General features: G+C 43.4%; 2 protein-coding genes across 3 annotated transcripts; both read left to right on the top strand.

Annotated features, from left to right (window-relative positions):
• The first annotated feature begins 1,290 nt into the window (after window positions 1-1,290).
• Window positions 1,291-15,628, top strand: vcpip1 (valosin containing protein (p97)/p47 complex interacting protein 1). Its single transcript, XM_063461051.2, has 3 exons — window positions 1,291-3,968; window positions 7,135-7,221; window positions 8,858-15,628. The coding sequence occupies exons 1-3, from the start codon at window positions 1,319-1,321 to the stop codon at window positions 9,646-9,648; spliced, it is 3,528 nt and encodes a 1,175-aa protein (XP_063317121.1). The 5' UTR covers window positions 1,291-1,318; the 3' UTR covers window positions 9,649-15,628.
• A 1,993-nt stretch (window positions 15,629-17,621) lies between these two features.
• On the top strand, window positions 17,622-24,648 carry LOC134616204 (zinc finger protein 37-like). Of its 2 annotated transcripts, XM_065469548.1 has the most exons (3): window positions 17,622-17,852; window positions 21,141-22,254; window positions 22,960-24,648. In XM_065469548.1, exons 1-2 carry the CDS (start codon window positions 17,699-17,701, stop codon window positions 22,220-22,222), a joined length of 1,236 nt encoding a protein of 411 aa, XP_065325620.1. In that variant the 5' UTR covers window positions 17,622-17,698; the 3' UTR covers window positions 22,223-22,254; window positions 22,960-24,648. The 2 variants fall into 2 exon arrangements, with proteins under 2 accessions (XP_065325620.1, XP_065325619.1); XM_065469547.1 differs by having other exon boundaries at window positions 21,141-24,648.
• The last annotated feature ends 121 nt before the right edge of the window (window positions 24,649-24,769 follow it).

Genomic DNA, 24,769 nt, shown 5'->3' with positions numbered 1-24,769 from the left:
TCAACATTATGTTTTTTGTTTAGGGGGGTTGAGCTAGACTCTGATATACTTGAGTTAAACATACTTTACAACTCATTTACAATGCAAAGCTCCTTACCTTGCAGGGCTACACTGTAATGCATCATCTCTACTGGTGATTTTGTAAACATCTACGATCATTTTAATCATTTGTGCTTAACGTGACACTGAGACATCTTATTTAAGTATTATTAAACATTACAGTTAGCATTCAGAAGATGAACTGTGTTTCTGTCCTTTCAGTGTTCAGAGGGTCCTGTTTTGCTTGGTCACTGCTCCAAAACCATTATGTCATTGTTCCCCGAGTCACCTGCCAGGGAGTCACACCAGGCGGCAGCATCAAGCCTGTGTTGGTTCGCCCTAAAATAGTCCCAAAATAAAGTGCATTTTGATGCATCGCATTTAAGACGCATTGATCACAACTAGCTTAAAATGTGTACAAAGCTTTTAATGTAGCTCTGTGAATTCAGTGTATTGACCGGCGCACAAGGAAACTTAAATCCACATATTTCTAAATGGAGTTCGGCGACTGCAGGTTTCTCTAAACGTCCCAGATCCAGTTACTGCTGGTTACAGCAACGACATTTAAATGGAATGATAAATATTCAATGCGAGCCCTGCTCTGCACCCTGCTAATTATCCCAGATGGCTAACGGCTAAGCTAACCGGTAAACTCGTGTTGTCAGTGTCTTTAATCCAAACTCTGTTGGTTTTGTACCCCAGATCGTGCAAACCACTGGGCACAATAAAAGTCTATAAACAACGTAAGTGAAAACTGTATTTCACTGGATTTTGGGGGACCAAAACTATACGTTACAAGAAGAAAAGCAAACCCAGTCAGTCCAAATTGACAAGATTCTGCCGAATTGACTTCCTTACACAACACACGTCACTGTGACGCGTTGCATTCTGGTAAATGCAGTTAACCCAGGTTTAAGGTTGTAAATGTACATGACTTAACCAGACATACGCGTTTTACTGTTTGAGTTTCTCGCATTTCCAGCTAATGTTCGAACAGGGAAAAGATAAAAATGCAGTCATTTTGATACTGGTGCGTAATTGTTTAAACGTAGTTAAAGAGAAAAAAAACTACAAATCCCAGTAACTGACGTCATTACGTATGTACGTCTAGCAACGGCGAACAGCTAAAGGAAAAAACAGCCGCTTCCGTGTTGTTCTTGTGTTATTTTGTGAAATAACTGTCGTTAGCGGAGTCAAAGCTCGCCTGACAGCCTCGCCGGAGTGTGAATATCATGGTTTTGTGAAGCTGACACACAGCGTCAGCCTTTTTTCAGCCAAAATGTCGCTGCTGCAGAGCTCAAAGAAAAAAGACAAGCGTATTTTGTCTGGTACCTGCCCAGACCCGAAATGTCAGGCGAGGCTTTTCTTTCCTGCTTACGGCTCCGTTAGCATCGAGTGTACCGAGTGTGGTCAGCGCCACGAGCAGAAGAACCTGCTGAACGTTGAGGAAGTCACCGACCCCGATGTCGTGCTTCACAATCTGCTCAGAAACGCCCTGCTCGGCGTCACCGGGGCCCCGAAGAAGGGGACCGAGCTGGTGAAAGTGATGGGGCTTTCTAATTACCACTGCAAGCTGTTGTCGCCCGTGCTCACCAGGTATGGCATGGACAAACAAACCGGCAAAGCCAAGCTTCTGAGGGAGATGAACCAAGGGGAGATGTTTGACTGTTCCATCCTGGGAGACAGAGCTTTTCTCATTGAGCCGGACCATGTTTCCACCATAGGCTATGGCAAAGATAGGTCAGGGAGCCTTATATACCTCCACGACACTCTGGAGGAGGTGAAGAAAGCCAACGGCAACAGAGAGTGTCTCATCCCGGTGCATGTGGATGGAGATGGGCACTGCCTGGTCCACGCTGTGTCCAGAGCTCTGGTGGGGAGAGAACTGTTCTGGCATGCCCTCCGTGAAAACCTCAAACAGAACTTCAAGCAGAATCTGGAACGCTACAAGGCACTTTTTCAGGACTTTATAGATGCTGCAGAGTGGGAGGACATCATCAACGAGTGCGACCCTCTTTTCATCCCACCGGAAGGCGTACCCCTCGGACTACGCAACATCCACATATTTGGCTTAGCCAACGTCCTCCACCGACCCATAATTCTCCTGGACTCCCTGAGTGGGATGAGGAGCTCTGGGGACTATTCTGCCACCTTCCTGCCTGGACTGGTGCCGGAGGAGCAGTGCAAGGGGAAAGATGGAAAGCTGAACAAACCCATCTGTATCGCCTGGAGCAGCTCCAGCAGGAACCACTACATCCCTCTGGTGGGAATCAAGAACACGGTGCTGCCAAAGCTGCCACCCCGTCTGCTGCCAAAGGCCTGGGGCGTCCCTCAGGAGCTCATCAAGAAGTACATCAAGTTAGAAGCGGATGGGAGCTGCGTGATTGGCGGAGATCGCAGCCTGCAGGATAAATATCTGATGAGGCTAGTTAACGCCATGGAGGAGGTATTTATGGAGAAGCACAGCATCCACCCGTCGCTTGTGGCTGACGTGCACCAGTACGTCTACAGGAGGACTGGCGTGATTGGCATCCATCCAGAGGAGGTGACAGAAGCGGCAAAGAAGTCAGTGATGGAAAATCGGCTGCATCGCTGCCTGATCTGTGGCGCCCTTTCTGAGCTCCACATCCCACCGGAGTGGCTGATTCCCGGCGGTAAGCTCTACAACTTAGCCAAATCCACACACGGCCAGCTGCGGCCGGATAAGAACTACAGTTTCCCCCTCAACAACGTGGTCTGCTCTTACGACCCCCAAAGGGATGTTCTCCTCCCAGACTACAAACTGAGCTCCCTCAACACCTGCAACTGGTGTCACGGCACGTCAGTCCGCCATATCCGTGGAAACGGCTCGGTGGTTTATCTGGATGGGGACAGAACCAACACCCGCTCCCAGGGAGGGAAGTGTGGGTGTGGCTTCAAACACTACTGGGAGGGGAAGGAGTATGACAACCTCCCCGAGGCCTTCCCCATCACGTTGGAGTGGGGGGGTCGGGTGGTGCGAGAGACAGTGTACTGGTTCCAGTATGAGACTGACCCTTCGTTGAACAGCAACGTGTACGACGTGGCCATGAAGCTCGTCACAAAGCACTTCCCGGGCGAGTTTGGCAGTGAGATCCTGGTGCAGAAAGTGGTCAACACTATCCTCCATCACACGGCCAAGAAGAACCCGGACGAATACAACCCCGTGTCCATCGACGGGGCTCATGTCCAGCGCCTCACTGATGCCACCGAGGCTCAGCAGCCGGCGGACCCCCAGCCGCCCACGAAGATCATCCTGACGGGACAGAAAGCAAAGACGTTGCACAAGGAGGAGCTAACGATGAGCAGAGCAGAGCGCAGCATCCAACAGAGCATCAGCGAGCAGGCCTTCGTCACCCAGAAGCGTCGGACTGACAAACTGAAGCAGGAGCAGAAAGGCCAGGGCCGGACTTCTTCACCCGGAGGCTCTCCAGAAACCTCCTCCTCTTCAGCTCCAGCCACACCCACCAAGTCCTCCTCCCCGTCTTCGTCCAGTAAGGAGAAAAAGATTCGTGTGACTACGAGCGACGGCAGACAGGCCATGCTGACTCTGCAGGCCCACACGACCTTCTCTGAGCTGCAGAGGAGCATCAGCAACCAGTTCAGTGTGCCGCCGGCGCAGCAATGCATCCGCTACGGTTTCCCACCTAAGGAGTTGGTCCCACCAAAAGATGGTGAGGAAAACGAGCCAGTGGCGCTGCAGCATGGTGACAGGGTGACTGTGGAGATCCTGAAAGGCCCAGAGGACAAGAGCCCTGCGGCCTCCATTCCCCGAGCCTCCAGCTCGCACTCCGCCCTGCATTCAGTGAAGAGCGAGGACGCCGTGACGCCCGGAAGAATGAGCAGCCGGGAGCTCCAGGACAGCATCGACCTTGAGATGTCCTCCCTCTGTCTCCTAGCAACGTTGATGGGTAAGGTCACATGTAGGGTACCAAGTAAATTAGTGAGTGAAGCAAAGTAATGTATTATCACAGCAACCTGTGCCACAAGACTGAATGTGACAGAAAGTGTAAGTTTAAGATATTTCAGAGAATAAGATCCATCCCGATATAAAGCAGAGCAAAAGATCTTTGATCGCACAGCTTACCTGTACCATACGGCCTTCTGAAGCGAAACTGGCTGCACATAAAAACAAGCTGTGTCACTTTGAGATGTCACTAGAGGAAAGTTATTGTGCTGTAGCTGCGGCTTTTTTCAGTTTAAAGATGCTGTGAATCCTCCATTCTTTGCTGATGTGTGGATTCGAATATCACAGCCGAGACACTAATTATGTTCTTTGAAATCAGTGATCGTCTCCGTTTTCAGCAGATAGTGAGCCTGTCTTGAAATCGTCTGCCTTATTAAATGAAATCCATGCTGGATTAAATTTTGCAAAGGGCCAGATTTGATCCTCAGGCTTTGATTTTGTCACATTTGATCTAAGATATAAAAGCTTGTTGGTCTGATTGAAAGCTGCCAGGAGAAAACTATTTTTCTCCTGAGAATGTGTCAACTGACTTTAAGTCTTTTTGGCCATTTTATTAGCAAAGATGTCTTCAACCTTGAGTAAAATCAAACCCGACGTATGTGTTAATGTCTTCTGTCTCAGTGATTTTCCTTTGGTAGAAAGCCAGCTTCGATTGGTGTCAAATGTTTTTTTAGTATATGCAGAGAAAACCCTGGTATGGAAAAAATAATATTTCCTCAAACATGACAGATGTGCTGGTGCTTCAGTTTGCTTTAAAGTTCAACTTTTGATCATTAATCATTCAAAGATAATGATTGAACTCATTCTGCTGTCTGCCCTTTCATTAATTTGACCTCTTGTTTATATTTTCATTATAATTAGCATCTATATATTCAATGTTTGTTCACAGGTTGAACTCCTGATGATACAAAACAACTGTGCTGGGGCTGACGGTGTGTTTATAGAGAGTACTGTCAGGTTAATATCATACAGCACTTTATTTTATTGATTAATAATCAGTCAGAATGATAACGATTTGTACAGTAAACATCTAAAGTCTCCTGTTCCAGTTTCTCCAGCATGGGGATGTCTTTGTTTTCAGTGTTCACTCATATTATTGAATGTGATGTGATGATGATGATGATGGATCATCGTGGTGTTTAATTTATTGTCTTCTTGCGATGATGCTGCTGCTTGCTTAAGACTGCACAGTAAGCTGAAGTGTGTTTGTGTGTGTCTGTGTGTGAATATAGAGAACAGCTCCAGGTGTGCAGCGCACATGCCTGCTGGTTTCTGATTGGCTGGTGCAGGCAGGTGATCAAAAAACTGCCGTTTGCTCTCGGCAGCTGATTGAGCTCCCAGGTTTCTGATCAGCTGCCATGAGCAAACAAAAGACTTGTTTTGTGTGTGTGCGTGTGAGAATCTGCTGACTCGGGCATCTCGCACCCTCCACGTCTCACCTGCCAATCAGGTCAAAGGTCACAACTGCGTTAGGATAAACAGATCGGGCCGTGTGACATACACAGAGCATCTGTCGATATTCAGGAAGGTTTCGGCTGCACTCCGAGCGCTCCGCAGGCCTGACGCTGCACTTCCTGTCAGCTCCGAGCTCGTGTTCAATAATCCCCCCGCCCGGCCCCGGCCAGGATGAAACAAAGCATCCGCTCACCAGACAGTGTCTCCAACCCAGAGCTCAGAGTTCACACAGCTGAATGTGTGTGCTCATCACTGAGTGTAGCAGACCTGTAGCTGAATATGTGCGACGTGCTGTACATATAAACACACAAACAAAAGGAAATGCACCGTCACGCACTTTAAAATGGACTCAGTGCATCAGGGAGTGCAGTGTTGAAGTCCCTGTTTTACTGACAGGATATTTGAAGCTAAATAAAAACCTGAATATGGTTTTATCTCCTTTATTTATTGACAGTGGTGTGTTTTGTAGACCAAATAAAATTTAACCTTAAACCAGATTTTATTTCATTTTAAGCTTAAGTTTTCTTTGCAGTTCAGTCCCACAGAAGTGAGTTTGCTCATTTCACTTTCATTTTTCATTGTCTGGAAATGATGAGTTTCAGTTTAGTTTTCATGAGTTTTGGTGGTAGTTTTAGTTTTGTTCTTATATATTTGGAGGTTTTGTCAGGTGCAAAATTTTAAAAGTTAACACACTTCATACACATTCAAGTCCCAGACTCATTAAACAGATGTACCAAATGTTCCTCAGGCTTGTTGTGTTGAAAAATAAAGTAAAAAATATTGTTTACAGTAGCTTTATTGCAAAGTCTAGTTTTTATTTTTACTTTAGCCAACTTATTCTTGGTTCATTATAATAACTTTGTCTGAAACTGAATCATTAATTAACCATTTTAGGTTTTCTTAGCAGAATATGTTCAGACTGAATATGAAGCAGCTAAAGGACAATGGCATTTATTAGAGGACCTCTAAAAATAAAGAGACAGTAAATGTAGATAAAATGTAGAATATAAAAATGTGAATGTTCCTACAAAGTAGCAGCAGCATGAGTCGCAGTGCGAGGTTAAAACGAGGGGGAATCGCTAGCCTGGCTTTACCATCAGCATTAAAGCTGTAGATGTTGTAAAGTTGTATCTGGTGTGAGCTTCACTGAGTGTAAAACCAAACATACTGGAACCACAGAGGTTTCGTATCTATAAATGACTGACGATAGCTGCTGCTTGTAGCTTCATATTTATCAGTAGAAGTAAATGTGACGTCACACCTTTATCAAGAAACATTTCGTAGGTTTGTCCACCACTGCTTTCAGTTTTAAATATATTTTTTACATATCAGCGGCTTCACTGTAAGCCAAACAATGGAGAGGTCAAAGAAGTATGAACTGTATTTCCACTCTTGTGTCTTACATTCAAATTTGTGGTTTCGGTCTCTCTGTTTATTTTTGTGCTGCTCTGACCGCTCACGTTCCTGCCAAAGCTGTGGCCTCTGCACTTAACACTGACACCGAGGACTTCTGTGGGCCTACATTGTGCTGCTACGGCCTGTAGGAGCTGTCCTGTGTAGCGTCCTGCTCACACAGACACAGTTTAACCTTGTGTTGTGTTTAGAACCTCGTCTCATTTGTTGGATCCTTTTTTATATGTTTGTCTTTGTTCCAGGTGAGGATGTTTGGTCGTACGCAAAGAAGCTGCCACACTTATTCCAGCAGGGCGGCGTCTTCTACAACATCGTTAAGAAAGACATGGGTGAGTAGGCTCTGTGTCACAGAGCAGGGGCTGCTGTTTGGATTTATACATGGGCATTTGTGTGTCTGCATCACTGGGAACCGGAGCTTATCATACGTGAGCTACTTTTTTTAAAGGCTTCTTTGCTAACTAATTATTAGACAGATTTTAAACATGTGCAGAAATGTAGCAGAAGCACATGCGACTGATCAGGTGACACCTGAGAGCATCATTGCTCCGTAAACTGAAGCAGAAAAGTTCAGTGAATAAAATTCACCAGGCTGCAGGAAATGAAATGTTTCTTCCCAGACCTGATGATCAATGCGCTCTCCCAGTGGTCCACATTTGTGCCATATTCCGGGTTCCCAGCACGCGTCTTACAGGAACTCCTTCCCAGAGAAGAAAACGAGGTCTGTTGTAAACATGTGGAGAGGATTTTGATTAGATTAAAGTGTCCAGATTTTTGGTAAATAAAGGAACGTGGAGTGGCTCACTGATGTGTGCTGAGCTCTGGTCCTCTGCAGCACAGAGGAATATATGTCAGATTTTACAGTCAGATTAAGTTTGATTACATTTAAATTTAGATTCAGTTTGTTTTGTCTTTTCATGGGATTGAAATATATCGATTCTTGTCGCATGCACATGACTCTTCAGACATGTCTGAAAGCAGATTGGTGTGATTAAAGGATCAGTTTGTTTTTATCTATCATATTCTTTCTTGTAAGTTATTGCAAACCCAAAAACTAATAACACAGGATCCTTTATTGCGACTTCTTATTTCCTGTTATCAGATTGTCAGACTGTTGCTGTTTCTATCTGATGCTCTGGAGCTAACCGGAGCATAAATGAAAGCAAACCCTTGAACCTTTGTCAATATATTTGGTACATCCCACCTGAGGGAGGGAGAACAGCTGTGTTATTAAAGTTGACCTATTGTGCTTTTATTTGTTTACCTGTTATAGATGTAGTGTTACAATGGTGGATGGTCAAGTCAGCCGCAAACTCACTGTGAGCCAAACGCTCCGACTGCAGAGTTCTCCAAACACTGTTTTTCTACTCTTGGATCTGTGTGACGGTGCTAAGAGGGGATATCGCTAATATGGTCATTTGAATGTTTGCAAGTGTTTCAGAGCACGTAACTAAAAGCATGAGCTTAGTTTGATAATAGGAGAGCTTAAAGAAAAACAAACTTACAAGTTAAATGTAAAACAATACTTCCAATGTTTGACAACCCTCACATGCTCTACTCCTACTGCACTGCACACAGTTTCACAACATTACAGCTGCTGAAATGTTTGTGAGCTTTACACATGCATCAATGCAATAACACTAATATGTTTCCTGTTTCCACTTGATTTGCTCTTTGGGGGAAGGGAGAGGACACTGGTCATCTGTGGTATTTGAGAAGTCTCCCATAAATTGCTGTTCAGATTTTTTTTTCTATATAAATTGTGTCTGAATGTGAGAATAGAAGTTTCTTGCCTACTGATTAAAACCTTTTCTAGTGAGGGGCAGCCAATCAGAGTTGGCAGAGCTGAAGGCTTGTTTCAGACCAAGGCCCAGGATGAGATTAATAAGGATTATTTTAGACTGTGAATCATGTCAAGCTACTCTAGTAAAGCTGGGAATGATGTCTCTCTCTCTCTCTCTCGTTCAGGCCTGATGGACGGGAAGCACTGCACGCTGCCTCACCTCACAGGGAAAACCTTTGTGTATAATGCAGCAGAGGAGCGTTTAGAGCTCTGCGTGGACGCTGCCGGTCACTTCCCTGTTGGGCCTGATGTAGAGGAACTGGTGAAGGAGGCCCTGGTGCAGCTACGCTCTGAGGCATCCAGTAGGGGCAGTAGAGAGGGTAGTCCCTCTCATGGCGTGCTGCGGCTGGGCAGCGGCGGCGTTGTTCGTAAAAAGGAGCAGCTGCAGAGTGTCACAGCCTTTCAGGGAAAAGGCCACTCTCTGGGCAGCGCCGGAGGCTCCTCACCACCAGAACACCGCCCTATCACACGACAGCACAGCAGTGGCGTGGACCTGAGTGCCAGCGTGTCCCGAGGACCCCCAGACCTGTCGGACATCCCCGAGGACACCACCAGGGAGCTGGTCCGCATGGCTCCGGGCTTCGTCACCATGAAGGACGGCCGTGGACTCGACCCCAGCCTGATGGAGCAGCAGCGAAGGAAGCTGCAGGAAATGGTGTCCTCCATCCAGGCCTCCATGGAGCGGCACCTGAAAGAGCAGCAGAGCACCGCCTCCGGGGGTAGGGCCGCCCAGGAGCCAACGGCCGGAAGCCAGGTGGGTGAGGACCAGTCGGTGTCTACGGCCGACCACAAACCGCCAGCTGCAGTGTCGACGACGGCAGCCATCAAACCCGACCAGAAGGTGGAGGAACCGGAGGAGATGGACAGCCAGGACGCCGGGCAGAGTAACGCCACCGAACCCATGGATCACTCCTGATCACGCCTGAGCCCCAGCATCGCCCCACCCCCGAACCCGCCTGACCGGCATCTGTGGGTCATAACACCTCAGGTCGGATCCTCAAGCTTTGGTCTTCATCGTGTTGCGTTGTCTTTACTGCATGACTAAGAGCGGGCCGACTGTCCTCGCCGCTGCAAACTCCAGGTGGGACAGCCGTCGATGAAGCGATATATTGTGACGCGCTGTCTACGATATGTCATCGATTCACCCATTTCACAGATCTGTTGCAGAAGCCGTTGCCGTGTGTGTTTACACTGTATCCACTTTAGCTCGTCTGTCAGCACCACTCTATGAAAATTTAACACAGTAATTAATGAATAAATACAACAATGTGATCCCCACATTGATTCAAAATAAGTTTTTCTCTTAAGTTGATGATGTATCGTGAACAACTGTCTCACAGTATATCGCAGAGTCGTCCATAAGGTGACGGGATTCTATCGTTAGGCCTGTGGTTCCCACCTGCAGACGTCTAATCCTCTCGCTGTGAACACATACGGATCTCCGAGGAGGAAAATCCGGTGAGACGCATTCCTGTAGATAGAAGAAGTCTTAATCTGCCACCAGGAAGGAGAGTTGCTGGCCGCCGCCAGTGTCGCGTCCTGCAAACATGCTTCCGTCAAAGTGCACGCTCTGAAAAGTGCACCGGCCTCCGTACGCATCAACGCCTTCAGAATCTGCTTTCCACCATCCGTTTGTCTGAGATCCGCAGGGAGAACTCTGATCTGTGTTTGCTTGATTGTCTGACTCCTCCTTGATGACATATTTTTATTTTACCTTTTTGCCCCTCTAACCATCACCAGTTTAATGGTTTATATTCTAGAAAAATCAGAATGAAGCCCCTCACAACCTCCAGGCAGACAACTAACTGCAGTTTCTATTTGTTGTATCTAAAATTTAACAGCACGCTCTCATCTCCACGTGTGACATATTGCAGTTTTGTGTGATGCCACCTGCGCCTCAACATCAGTAATAAGGCGTCTGTTGATATCTGTGCCTGTAGCAGTATTGAACATGTACTGTGCGAGACCCACAAAGTCCACATAAGCAGGTTTTTTAGTAGAAGTTGTTTGGTGGTCCACGTCCCATTTGGACCGTTGTGTTTTGCACTTTCAATTTTTTCTTCTGTTTTGTTTGTTGTTTACTTGATGTTTCATTTGCTTTTTAGGTTGATTGTATGGAAAAGACGGCCTTGTTGTATTTGTGCTCTTTTTATGGCTTTTTGAGCATCAGATGACTGTAACCATATTTAAATGAGAAGTTTTATTGCTCAGTTACCACCTAACAGTAGATGGTTTGAGCAGAAAGCTGCATCCATAAGCTGCACACAGGCACAGATGTCTGGTAATTAATGCTAATCAACAGACGAATAAAATACTGGAACGGTCTCTTAGCTGATGGTTTGGGTCGCTCGTCACAATTTTAAACGTCATTAAAAAATTCTCCAAAATGCTCCAACAGCACAAACACAGTCGAGAGGTCCAGTTCAGTGACTCCGATTAGCTGAGGTAAAGCCTACAGCTACACCTGCCTGTGTCACCACCCACCTGTCAGGGCCACGCCCCCATTAATGCAAACTTTAAGCCTTATCGGTATCCAAATGAATAAGTTAAATACGATTGACATTGTTTACAGTTCATCAAATTTTTAATAGTTTTACTTGCGGGTCTGCAAAGGCTAAGCTCGAGTGGCCATTAGCTTCATTAAGCCCTGGATGTTTCTGGTTGGTTGGTTCTTAAAAGATCTTAGTTTGGGTTCCTGTGTATCCCACTTCACCGCCAGTGGATACCTCGTGTGTAAATGTGGGTAAACAAGAACTACTTTATTTATCACATATTTGTTCCAGCTGTATTTTTATTCACCTTATGTATCCCAGGTTAAATCGTTTAAATTTTTAACACCTAAATTTAAGTTTCATCTGATCTCCAAACACTGCAGATTCACGAGAATCTGTGTAAATGTAGCAATAAAATGCCAAAGATGTGTTAGAGATGCACATTTAGTCATTTTTTACTATAAAATTCCCAAGACCCCCTCGACACGTGTTTGAACATAAATGTTACGATCCACTCTGCTCTGGATGCCGACTATTTTGTGTTTGTTATTAAAACTCTTAAAATCAGTACCTTTTGTGTGAGGTTTAGAGGGACATAAACATGAAGCAAATATCTGATGCTTTAGAAGCAAAAGATGAAATGCCTTGAGATGTGAGCATGAATATGAACTTGAGTGCAGTGCAACGAAGAGAAATTGTATTTATTGCCTGCAGGTGGCGCCATGTTGAATGTGCAGCAGTTATGAACTTCCTGGAGGTCGAAGCTTCTCCTCGGTTTACCTGAAAACACTGTAAAATAACTCTGCACTGGACTGTTATCTTATGCTCAACAACTACCTTTCCCATGAGTCTTAGCCACAGGAGCACAGTTAAAGTATTATGGGAGTCGATGTCAGCGAAATCAAAAAGCGTTTAGCTTCTAGAATTTTTAGAAAATCTAAAATGAGCTTAATGAGCTGCGAAGGTTTGTGCAGGTTAAAGCAAACGGCTCCTCCTTGTGGAGATACTCCGAAAATACTTTGTGAACAAGTTGATCTTCACATCCCAAAGGTTAAACGTGTGCTCATCAGCTGATCAGGTTACTTCATAAAAGGCCCAAATATCAAAGTAAAAAGACCTAAAGCTCCATTTAGGTGGGATTCATGTCTCAGTGGTGCTTTGGTGTGGCCTCAGGAGGCTTTCTTCTTCTGCTTTGTTCTGAAGATGAACCTTCTGCTCCTTCTTAACTTTTAAGGTTTGGTTCTCACTTCGTTTTTCTCTTTTCAAAAGCAGAACACAGCCAAAGAAAAACCAGGTTCAAGTTTTCACTGGAGTTTAAATTCTCGTGATTGATCTAATTTTTGGTTGGAGGAAGTCCTCGGTGGGCCTCTGTGTTTCTGTCCTATGCAAACATCTTAACTGAACTTCCAGATCTAAACACCACCTACACATTTCAGCTGAACCTTCCAGACTCACCACCAGGTGGCCCTGCTGTCAGTGAAGGCGTCTCATAGAGATGCACTGATTGTGGAAATCATTTAAAAAGTAAAATATCATTGTTTTGGTTTTTTTTTTTTTAAAAATTATAAAAGACTTGGGAATCATATATTACAGTTTTTCACTCTCTGAATGAGAAAGAATTCACTTGTACAAATTGAGGATCGATGGGACACAAAGTGACCATCAATTGATCATCAGCTAGTTTTTATGTTCATGCAGTAAATCAGTGCATCTCTCGTCTGTAAAAACCAAATCACAAACGGGAACTGAGAGATTTAATTAAATCTTCCCTCAGTGTGGCGACACCAGATTAGAGAACAAGAGTTTATTATTTTTATTTCCCCGAGGCTTTAACCGCTCCTTTATTCCTGTATCGCTGCAGGAAGAAAAAGCATCTTTAGATGTGTCAAATCAGATGTTATGGATTGTGTTTGCTACGTCTGGAACATCAGGCAGGTTAGAGTCGCAGCATGTTCCCTCAGCATGTGACTTCTCATTTTTCATGTGTCTTTCACACTGTTGTCCACATGTCTGCTCGTTCTATATGAATCATAAAGAAGCTGCTGTTTTTGTCAGAATTACCTGAAAGTAAATGTGTGTTTGAAGACAAATCCTCAGAGACGTTCAGCCCATCACTAGGTGTCCAAAAGTATCATCATCGCTGACCTGTTCCTTGTTTTCTGGCCACGCCCACTTCAGAAGCCAATTTTTTATCAGTTAGTGTCAAAAAGAATAAAGCTGGATTTCTATTAAAGCATAATCTCATTGAGCCTATTTTCATCCTGGACCTCCACGCTCCACCTGCAGTGACTCCATTAATGAGGCCCAGCGCTCATCACACTTTGAAAACCACTAAATGAAATCATTATTACATAAAGCTCTTTATGCAGCTGCTGCTTGGATTTAATGTTGAATAAGCTCACAGAAGCAGGGTCACAGGTTTCTGATGAAGATAATTTTGGACATTTTTAAATGTTTTCATTGTTCACACAGAGCGATTGGTTTTACTGAAGATGGGTGTCTTAGTTGTGAATGACTAGCAGCTATTGTCAACTATACATGCACATCTTAGTTTTAGTTAATGAGGAACTTGTTCAGAGCCGTTCACACACTGCAGAAAGGGTTTTACAACTTTAAGTTGGCCTCCAGACTTCTGGTTTTTACATTCAGTCAGTGTCTGCTCTTCCTGCTGCAGAGGAAACTTTTCCCTCTTTCAGCATGAAACAGTGAAACAGATCCAGATGTTAGAGCTCACTCTTCAGCATCTGGCAGGCAGACTGAAGACAGAGGAGCACATTAATGCAAATGCTGCCACTGTCACATATGGACAGGCTCTATAAGGGAGGCTTCACATGTATGTGTTTCTTCAGTGCTTGATGTTCAGAGGTGGGTTTTGCTTTTTTGTTGTTGTTTTTTGCTGGCATCGTTATAGTAGCAAACCTAGTCATGCAGCTAGCTAACAGAGCTAACTAACAAGGTTAGCTGTGGCAAGGTTTGTGCAGCTCGGCACCAAAACAAGAAGTTCAAGATCATTTCTGGGCTCTTAGATATGAACAAACATCTGCCACACACTCAAGGTGTTTTCATAACCTTTGTACAGCTTTGATCTTCATCAGAGGTTCAGTCTTTTCTTGGTTAGTAGTAGTACTGAATTATTTGTAAAAACATGACATGATTGGCTGAAGATTTGTTTAAAAATTAGGACTTTTATTCAGAGGCGCTGCTGCCTGAAATCCTCTCTGATGTCACAGTTTTCACCAGGTTCGTCTTCACTGTTTGGGGACGTCTACGTTCAGTATGAACTCTAAACTGATGCATCAGCAGCACAGAGCCAATGTTTGGCTCCTTTCTTTTAAATATTGTGTTTTCTAACAGGAAAAGTACAATGTACAGTGTTTTGGTGTGTGTGTTTGTGTACTTTTATTTTGCATGTTGATTTTTCAGGGACTTCTTGAGAAAAACAGCAGTTTCTTTACATGATTCATCAAAGCAGAGGTCTCAAACATCGATCTGATTTTTACAGAAACAAACTGGGTCATTTATGCTCACAGTCCTCTGATTCGATGCTTTTGTAGAAATGTGCAGATGTTTTTCATTGTGTTCTGGAGGCCTGAGCAGCTGGTTAGTTTAGCATTAACAAAGGAAATGGCTCTGAACTCTAAATCTCACTGACGCTGTATCGCGTTTCTTAAATCCGTGTGAAATGTAAAACACGACACCTGCGAGTGGCACCGATCTCTGCTCCATCACAAACATGGAAGGCAGTTTCCGCTCATGCTTTTTTGCCAACACAGATGTTTCTCCACCTGTCCATGATACTTTTGTAATGAATCATCAGGCCTTAAACTGTGCATAAAATGTTTTACACTTAGGTTCTGCTTCAACCTGCGTCTCTTTTATCTCGACTGTTTTTAATTTGAACTGGAGTCTTTATATTTTCATTTTTTGGGGCCTTTTTGTTTTCTGGTTTGGCAAAAAAAAAGTCTGTTTCAGAATCACGGTTCTTCTGTTTTTGCCGTTCAGATGAATCTTTAGCACTTTGAGGAAAACAGGGAATGTTAGCATAGCATGCCCATATTAGCCGAATCATCATCATCATCAGTCAGAGAGGAAGCAGGTCGGCAGCACGAATCAGGAGGAAGGAGAGTTTGCTCAGATCAGACGACACTGCTGTAACAGACTTGAAGTTTTTCTTTGTGACTGCTGTACTAATGACATGAATTGTAATCCACCTGTATAATAGTATATATTGTAGTATATTTGGATCTGTACAGAAACACAGATTGTTCAGTTCCTGCAGTAATGATTTCTTTTGTTAACTTCTCTCTGGTTTGCTAATAAAATATTGATGATACACGGCTTCGACATCGCTGTTTGCATGTGTGATAAGTTTCCAACCCCGACAATAAAATCACTTCCTTCACATGTTTCCGTATTTTGTCGTCACTCACACACTTTTCTGTTTGTCTGTTTTAAAAAAAGGTGTTTGTTTATGGTACAGAAATCATTTTTCTCTGTTGTCCAGTCAACATAAAACAGTTTGTAGGGAAAAGCAAGAGTAGAGCTGGCAAGAGCCTCAAAGATGTCAAAGATCATGTTATCTCTTTTATCGTATGTGTTTTTTTAAATTTAACTTTTATGATTATGATGAGAACACCTTTAACATTTCTTTCAGTCACTCAAAGACGGTTCACTGGGGTGTCAAACACATGGCCAGAATCAGCAAATCAAACGGTCCAATCACACCTCTGGATAAATTTGGAAAGTGTTGGAAAATCAGACTGACATCATTAATATCTCCAGTCCAATGCTGAGGAGACACTAACAGGAGGGAACATGTACAAAGAGTGAAAGTATTTCTAGATCTGAATAAATTAAAGTTGTTTAGTTCCAAAAGCTCCACATTTGAAGGTTTTTATAGAACATCTGTAACCTATGATGTGCATGTAATAATGCAACTGTCATTACATGGTGGAAATTAAAGAGGGATAAGGAAGGCGTCCTCCTCAGTGCATCACTGTACATGCAGTGAAAACTGTTGATTTAATTATAGAGGGGAAAAATACATTTTTAGTTCAGAAACATAAACTCCCCTCATGTAGTTCTCAGTGGTTTGGTCCACAGGACAAACACAACTTCACAAACGTCTTGATGCATGCTCAATCATCCAGGTAAGTAAATCTCCAAAAGTTGATTCTGCTCATCTGGACGTAACGTTTTCAGTGGGAGAAAAGGAGGCCATTTACGTGAAAAGGGAAAGACCATCTCTGAATCGAGGAGGGGGCCTAAGGGTACATCTTTCGCCATCTTACAATGCTGTGATTGCAGCCATTCCCCAACTCTCTGTGAATGGTACTCATGACCATTGATCAGTGGTTGTTGATCAATGGTCATGAGAATTTGCATAATCATGATGAACTGACCTCCCAGCCCATTGTTCCTTCAGCGGGCTGGTTTCAGTCATTATGCAAATGTACTGTTTATAAGATTTGGGAAACCTGCAGTCAGCTGAGACTGAAGAAGTCACTTGGATGAGTGACGAAACGTTTCTCCCACAAAACGCTACGTCCAGATGAACAGAATCAACTTTCGGAGACAACTTTACAAACCATTCACAGGATGTGTGACTGCTGCTTTCTTCTACTTTTAAGCGTCAGTGCCTCCACCACATACTGTAGGCCTGTGCTTATTAAAGTCACAATAGAGGAAACATTTTCAAGCACTTTTTTGTTGTTTTATTTTATTTTTTTTTAGAAAGTTTCCTGATTTCACAAGACAGAAGTGATCCGTTCAAAAGAATCGTGTCCCTTTTTTCCAAATTAATAACATATCTTAAAATCCCAAAGAGCATCTGGGGATTTTAGTAAGCAATAATGAGCCCTCACTAAGGTGAATACAACTTTATTTTGATTTAGGACTGAAATATTGACAGATGTTGGTGTCCTTGTCTCTTGAGTGATTGGTTTCTATCCTGAGTCTTGAGAAACATTGTGTTATTTTAAAGATCCGAGGAGCAGAGGCAGTGAAGGTGGATGAGTTTAAATACCTGTAGTCAGAAATGAGTATATGAGAGGGGCAGCTCAGGTGGAGCAGTTTGAAGATGAAGTTAGAGAGGCAAGGCTGAGATGGTTTGGAAGGACCAAAGGATCTGACAGGCAGGAGATGGAGCTGACAGGCAGGAGGAAATGAGGACCTCAGAGGAGGATGCCAAGGATAGGGTGAGATAGAGCGAGGATCCACTGCTGTAATCCCGATGAGGAAGCAGCCAGAAGAAGACAAAAGCACTTTCATAAAAACACTGTTATAAATGTTTATAATTTTAATTTGTATTTTTTGGCCAGTGAATGCATTAAGCTTCCGTAGAGCGCGTTTTATTTTTTAAAGGAAAAGCAGCTTCCGGCGGAAGTGGACTGAAACTTCACGGCTGTGTGGACGTCGGAAGCTGGGAGCTGGAGGTTGACGGTGTTTTGTATCGCTGAGGCTCGCTGAGGAATCATGTCCGCTCTTCAGCATCTGAGGCTGTTCGTGAAGGAGCGTCTGAGCGCCGCAGCGGAGGAAATCTTCAGGGAGTTTGAGAAAACCGTCCTGCAGTACGAGGAGCAGCTCCACCAACAGCACAGGGCCCTGAGCTGGACTGCAGACTCTGCAGGTACGTGGGGCAGCAGGCCTGGGAGGAGAAGGACCAGCGGTGCGCTCTCAGGCCGGGCGGACGCTGTTAGCTTAGCCGTCACAGAGTGAGTCCAGCCCGGGACGGAGAGCGCGGAGGAGCCGCTGACAGAGGAACCGCTGAAGCGGGAATGTGGTAACTTTGACTAGTTTCTCCAATTTAAAATGAAAATATATTTTAAATCTGACATTTCTGTTTCCGTGCACATGTAAAAACAAGCCAGCAGACGCAGGAAAATACCAGAGACCGTGCTGAATCATTCCAGTATGAATTCACTCTGGTTTTATTGGAAAATACCAGAAACCAGTCACAGTTACTGCTCATGTGTAACTAACCAGACAGTTTCAAAGGTCTGCTGCTCGGAGCTGGACAAACTTTAACAGATTTTACTGGAGAGATTACTGTCACCTAATGTGACACTCAGTCAGTACTACAGAGTTCTCACGAGAACAAGATTATTACTGATATTATTGGATTTTTCAAAGTCTGATTAGAATTTTTTAAATTTTTATTTTTTTTTCTTTCAAACACATGAAACAGAAATATTGCCCTAACATTTTTTTTATGTGCAGTTATTGATGATTCCTTCATTTTATGTTACAAATAACACAAATTTCATTTTATTATTTTAGACGAAGTACCAATAGGGCTGGGCCGTATCATACCGTTCACGGTAATACCGGTATAATGTTGGGCAACGCACGCGCAGTGCCTTTGTTTTCATACGCACATGGCGGCAACGGCGAATGAGAAGGGAGAAAGCGGATCGTTGAATGAAACGATGAACCAGAACTGGTTTGTAAAAATGCTGCAACTTCAGTGGTGTGGAACTGGTTTAGCTTTCGTCCGTCAGATACACAACAAAGCACTATTTTTGGTAGAGCATGCTAGCGGGCCGTCGTTATTACCGTGTTTTTTGGAAAATGCGGCACACTTAAAATAAATCCTTTGATTTTTCTGAAAATCCACAGTGCCCCTTATAATCCCGTGTGCCTTATGTATGAACTCTGGTTGTGTTTACTGACCTCGAAATGATTTTATGTGGTACACGGCGCTCGAAAATCTGTCAAATGTTGTAGTACGACTTTGCTAAGCTACGGAGCCGCACCGCTTGATGGATTGTCGGAGCATTACGGCTATCGTAGGCAGGAGCCTCGCGGAGTGATACGTACTGTGCTTCAACATAATATTACCGTATTGTGTGTGTATAACCTCTTTTTAAGTTTTGTGGATATTATACATGGTTATGCTGAGGATATGTCGGCCAATTTCAACTGGAAATGCCTTTTGGTTAAACTGTCAGCGAGGAATTTGCATTTGCAAATTTTTATATAACTTTAATGCACATAAAAAACAGCTGCTTGTTTAAGTGAAAATACATTGATGTTTTGGTTTTTTTGCACTAATAAAGTTGTGGAGTTGTAAAGTATTTTGTCTAGTGTCAATTATATTGTCAGTTATATAGTTATCGCAAATTTTCAAATGTATATTGTGATAAATATTTTTGGTCATATCGCCCTGCTCTAAGTACCAAAACAATAAAAGTACTGCTGAGTAACAGTATCTGTTCTAATAGAAAGGCACCGAGCCCTTTATGGCAGAGAGGCAAACGGCTGATGCTGTCACTGCACTCGGGTAATCCTGGGTAATTAATTAACACTGGACATGTCGTGCCCCTGCGCTCTCTGACTGTCTCAGTGCACTGAGAGAGAAATACAGCCAGAAACTGCACAAGTGCAAACTGAAGGTTTCTTCCCCTGCATGGTGGACAGAGCCAGAGACGCTTACACTGAGACTGTGTAAGTGTCTCATCTCTGCTCGTTTCCTTTTGTTCGGGTTTTTAAGAGATTTACAGACGAATGAGGTTTAGCTTGATCTTACTCTGACGATGATGTTTAACTCTGTCATCACCAAACACTATCACTTCAGTTTACTTCTAGTTGTAGAAGTATTTCAGTAGAATATGCAGTATTAGTAATATGTAGTAGAATTCAGCAGAGGGGGCACAGAGACTTTTCTGGATGGTCTGAACTGCCCATAGAAGATCTGCCCATGACTTTGATGCTGTGGATAAAACTGGACTAGGAACAAACACTAATGATTTTCAGGCTCACAGCCCTGTACACTCTTGGGTTGCATGAACAGTGGCTGCACACAAGTTTAAGAGTTTAGTGTTTCAAACAAACAGTTTTACATAGTGGTGAAAGAAGCATTTAGGCTTTTGACTTAACTAAAGTATGAAAGTACTGCTTGGAGCAGAGGACCTGAAAGTGCTGATGTGTGAGTACCAGTTTAAGGAGCCAGCAGATCGTTGATGGTCACACTCTGTGAGGATACTCATTTATGTTGGTAACTCTTTAACCTTCACTGAGGTGGCAGCTGCGTCTGTACACGAGTGTAAGGCTTTAAAAGCCCACGAGGATGAAGGAAGATCAGCGCAGAGACTGACTCCCAGTCACTAAACTACAATAACACAAACCTCTCATTTGTTCTTGAAACAAAAGAAAACTTTAGTCTCTAGAAACATCTGGGATAGAATAAATGAAGAAAACACTTGGTTGGTTTTATATGCCTGTTTTTCATCACCGTGCAAACTCATCTGTGGAGGATTAACCTTATGGTGCATCAGCTGCATATGTGCTGCAGGCAGGGACATCCAGAGGAAGTTCTTCTTCAAAGACGTGTAACAGGAATGAGCACTCGGCCGTTGACTCTGCAGCTGTCTGTCTCTGTTTCTGCAACTTTAGAACTCAGTGGGATCAAAGACAAGAGCCCCGATGTGAGTGGTCACAATCAGACAGGTAGATTTTCAGATTTTAGGTTTTTCAGAGTTAAAGAGGTGAGTAAATGTGGTCACAAGATGCTCGGGAAAAAAACAATAAAAAAAGGTCAAGCTGTCAAAAATATCTTCCTGTTATCTCTCATTTGATGATGATGGATCGTCACCTGCCACTCCACACACGGCTTAACTTGAGCAGAGGTCTGGGCGTGAATTTGTGCCCAAACATGTTCAGAAACATTTGTGTTGCAGCTGTTGGTTACATGTGGAGGAGCGACATGAAGCCAAGGCAGATTTCATTTATTATGAATATCAGAATAAACATGATATTTTCATAATGAGCAATCGGGGAAATTGCATAAAAATCGTGCTAATTGTTGAGGTATCATCAGTCACTTTGACCCTCATCAATCCGAGACGTCATCGTCCATCAGAACAAACCTTGTTGTATCACAGTATGAACTAATTCTTTCTCCCTTTTATCTCTGCAGACCTTCCACAGCAAGATGACTGCAAAGAGGAGGAGAAGGTTTCCATCGCCCAGGAGCTCTGTAAGCAGAAAGAGGCCTCTGCTGTGGACCAGGAGAAACCAGAACCGGTACAGATTAAAGAGGAACAGGAGGAGTTCTACACCAGTCAGGAGGGAGAGCAGCTTATCCTGAAGGAGGAGAGCGAGACAATTATGGTGACTCTTACTTATGATGAAAGTGACCTCAGTGAACCTCAGCACAAGTACGTGGACTCTGGATCTACGACAAATGCAGAGCCACAGCCAGCGGAGCTACATCAGCGTACCAGAAGCACCACGAAAGCTGTCACATCACAGAGTCAGCGTAAACCTGACGTGGGGAAAAAGTCTGTAAAATGTGATGTTTGTGGAAAAGCCTTCAAGTATAATTTCCAAATGAAGAAACATTACAGAATCCACACAGGCGAGAAGCCGTACGCCTGCAGCACTTGTGGAAAAAGATTCTATCAGATTTATTTCATGAAATATCATGAAAGAAATCATACAGGTGAGAAGTCACACCTGTGCATCACCTGTGGGAAAAGATTCACTGACCTATCGGCACTTAAAAGGCATACATCCATCCACACAGGCGAGAAGCCTTATTCCTGCGAAACGTGCGGGAAATGTTTCAGGCACAGTGCGACTCTGTTGGTTCACATGAGAACCCACACAGGTGAGAAGCCGTACGCTTGCAACACCTGTGGGAAAAGATTCACCAACTTATCCGCATTTAAAAAACACGCTGCAATCCACACAGGTGAGAAACCGTATTCCTGTAAAATCTGTGGGAAAAGTTTCACTCAGAGCGGGAATCTGACGGTTCACATGAGAACGCACACAGGTGAAAAATGGTACTCCTGTGAAACGTGTGGCAAAAGTTTCAGTCGAAGTAGCAATTTAACTGTTCACATGAGAACGCACACAGGTGAGAAGCCTTACCACTGCAACACCTGTGGGGAACGATTTAAATACGCCGCAACGCTAAAGAACCACATGGGAACGCACGCAGCGGAGACGTCGCACGCTTGCAAAAAATGTGGGAAAGGCACCAAGGGGGAGTGATAACAATCTGGTCGCTACGGGAACCCATACAGGTGAGATGTCAGGGTCCTGAAACACCTGTCGGGAAAAAAATATTATGAATATGCTTGTGGTAATTTAAAGTCACAAAAACTGCTGTGACTTTATGTTCACAACATCTGTGTTGTGCTGAAGAGATATCAACTAGAGCACAATAAGGCTGGGCTGTGCTTTCATGCAATACCACTTTGTACCACAAGATGGTGCAACAAGTCAGCGTAACCTTTATTTAAGCAGGTAGTAGTCACTCCTTATAAATACTTTATTATTTCAGTCATGGCATCAGTTCCATCTATTTTACTGCAGAATGTCAAAGACTAGCTCAGTTTCTATATTTTTGACTTTCAGGAAGTTGAATTAACAACTTTAAAATGCCAGAGCATGTTTTTAACATTTTAACACCAGATAATTCATCTGATTATGCCAGAAAGATGTAAAATATAAAGTATTTCAATATCCTCATAGAAGAGAAAACACAAAGACAAAACACTTGGAATAAGTTGTTCTTATGTTCTGCTATCATGTGTGCGGCACAGGGATGCAGAATCAGTCCTAAACATGCTTGTTATGTTGTGGTTAGCTGTGATGTCATATTTTCATGCTGCTGTTCTGAATCAGTCAACATCTGGCTCATTTGTGTTAATGAAGTGCAGCTGTGAGACAAACTCCTCTCAGACTTCTACTTTCGAACTCTGTGGTACAATGTTTTGTGTCTCCAGGTAAAAACACACGTTAGCCTTGAATAATCAATGCCATCGTGTGTGGGCGGAGCTTCAGATGGCCCTCAGTGAAGGTCCAACAGCTGCTCTCTAGGTGCACATCTGCACTTTCTTCATTATCCTCCTTCTGCGTTTGCTGCTCCTGAAGGCAGCACGTTATGCCGCATGTGATGTGACTTTTTCACATTTGCGGTGTTGAAGTCAGCCCGTTGTGGCTTATTGATTGTATCCTTGCATCATGCCGGCTGAATGGTTAATATCAGCCCCTCCTCAGCACACTGTTCAGTGTTTTATAGTGGACAGTAATATCAGAGATTAAAGCTGCTCGACAGTATTTGAAACATTCACATCCAGTTATGAAATTAGACCTTGTGTATGTCCCAGTACCAATATAAATAGTTAATAACATTTATAATTTTGCTGTTTTTACCCCCATGAAGGCCTTTTGTTACACTCAGCTCTTCTGTGCTGTGCCATCCAATTTAGAGGAGCCAGCCTTTGAGACGAGAAGAGATGAGACTGTTTATGATGGTTTGAACCCAAAACTTTCTCTCTGTGAGGTGACCAGGCTAACCACTGTACCACTGTGCTGTGACCAGGCTATCTAATCTGTTTATCTGACTAATGCAGCTACACTTTGTACTCAGTCGGTCAGTATTTGGATTTCAAGCAGAAGCCTTTCCCACACAGACTTCTCTGCAGTGACTGAGCAGTTAATGACAGACTTGTGATGTTCTGGCTGTTCCCCAGCGGTTTGCACTGCAGCATCTCATCTCACAGCTCCACACATACTTTACCGGTCTGACACCTGGGACTTAGAAACACGCCTGCTGTTGATCAGCAAACAGCAGTCTGCTAGTAAACATACATCCTATCAGGTGCGTAGTTTAAGACCAAAAATAGCCACATAAACACTTCAGTTCTTTAAAATTTAATGACTTTGGGATCTTAAAAAATCAGGACCATCCTGTTAGTATGGTGGGTTAGCCAACACTAAACCCCGGGCCGAGTTTCAGCAGGGTCGGATAATCTTCTGGAATAACTTGTGAGTAATTCTGTCAGGTCAGAGGAGCGTCTCTTTAGTTACATTTTCAAAAAAAATCCCTTTCATCAAATATTTCTGAGTGTGCAGGATTCACAGCCTTCAGTGCCTTCAGACTTAACAGTGATGATGTTTAAGAGTTTGTTGTGTCACACTGTGTGAGACGGGTTGAATGAAGTGTAAATCTGTGTCAGGCAGAACAAAGTGTGAATTTTAAGGTGTCAAATAGTGAACTTTATCCTTAACGACTGTTTACAGAATCACAAACAAATGAAGACGTCTGCTAATTATGAGGTTTAACTTCTGTGCTTGAGTTTTGCTTGGGTTAATCTGACAAATAACCTTTAACATCAATGTAATCCTTTTTTTTCCTCAGAAGTATTTTGAAAAATGTCATTCATTTGAAGTTCTATGTAATCCTGTCCATCTTGTAAAAATCCATTATGCATTGTGGTGATTTATTTTATCTACGTTTAAAATAAAGGTTTATTGTACAGTAACATCATATCTGAGCCGACTAACGAGCTGTGTTTCAGGTGTTTCTTTGTTTTTCCAAAGCATCATAAACAACTAAATTCATATATTGTATCATATTTGATATAACAGCAATCTTTTATATTTAAAAAATAAACATGTCGAAACTTTGATTTGGCTGCTGGTGGACTGTTTCTTGCCAGATGGGAAAGTCTACCCAGGTGATTAATCTGGGTGTTTCAATAAAGTCTGAAAGTGGAAAACTTGTAAGATGACAGAATGAAGAGTTCCAGG

The sequence above is a fragment of the Pelmatolapia mariae genome, linkage group LG18 (genome assembly GCF_036321145.2).
Source record: "Pelmatolapia mariae isolate MD_Pm_ZW linkage group LG18, Pm_UMD_F_2, whole genome shotgun sequence".
Classification (NCBI taxonomy): Eukaryota; Metazoa; Chordata; class Actinopteri; order Cichliformes; family Cichlidae; genus Pelmatolapia; species Pelmatolapia mariae.
The sequence above is the reverse complement of the archived record's forward strand: the minus strand, read 5'-3'. Positions and strand labels throughout refer to the sequence as shown.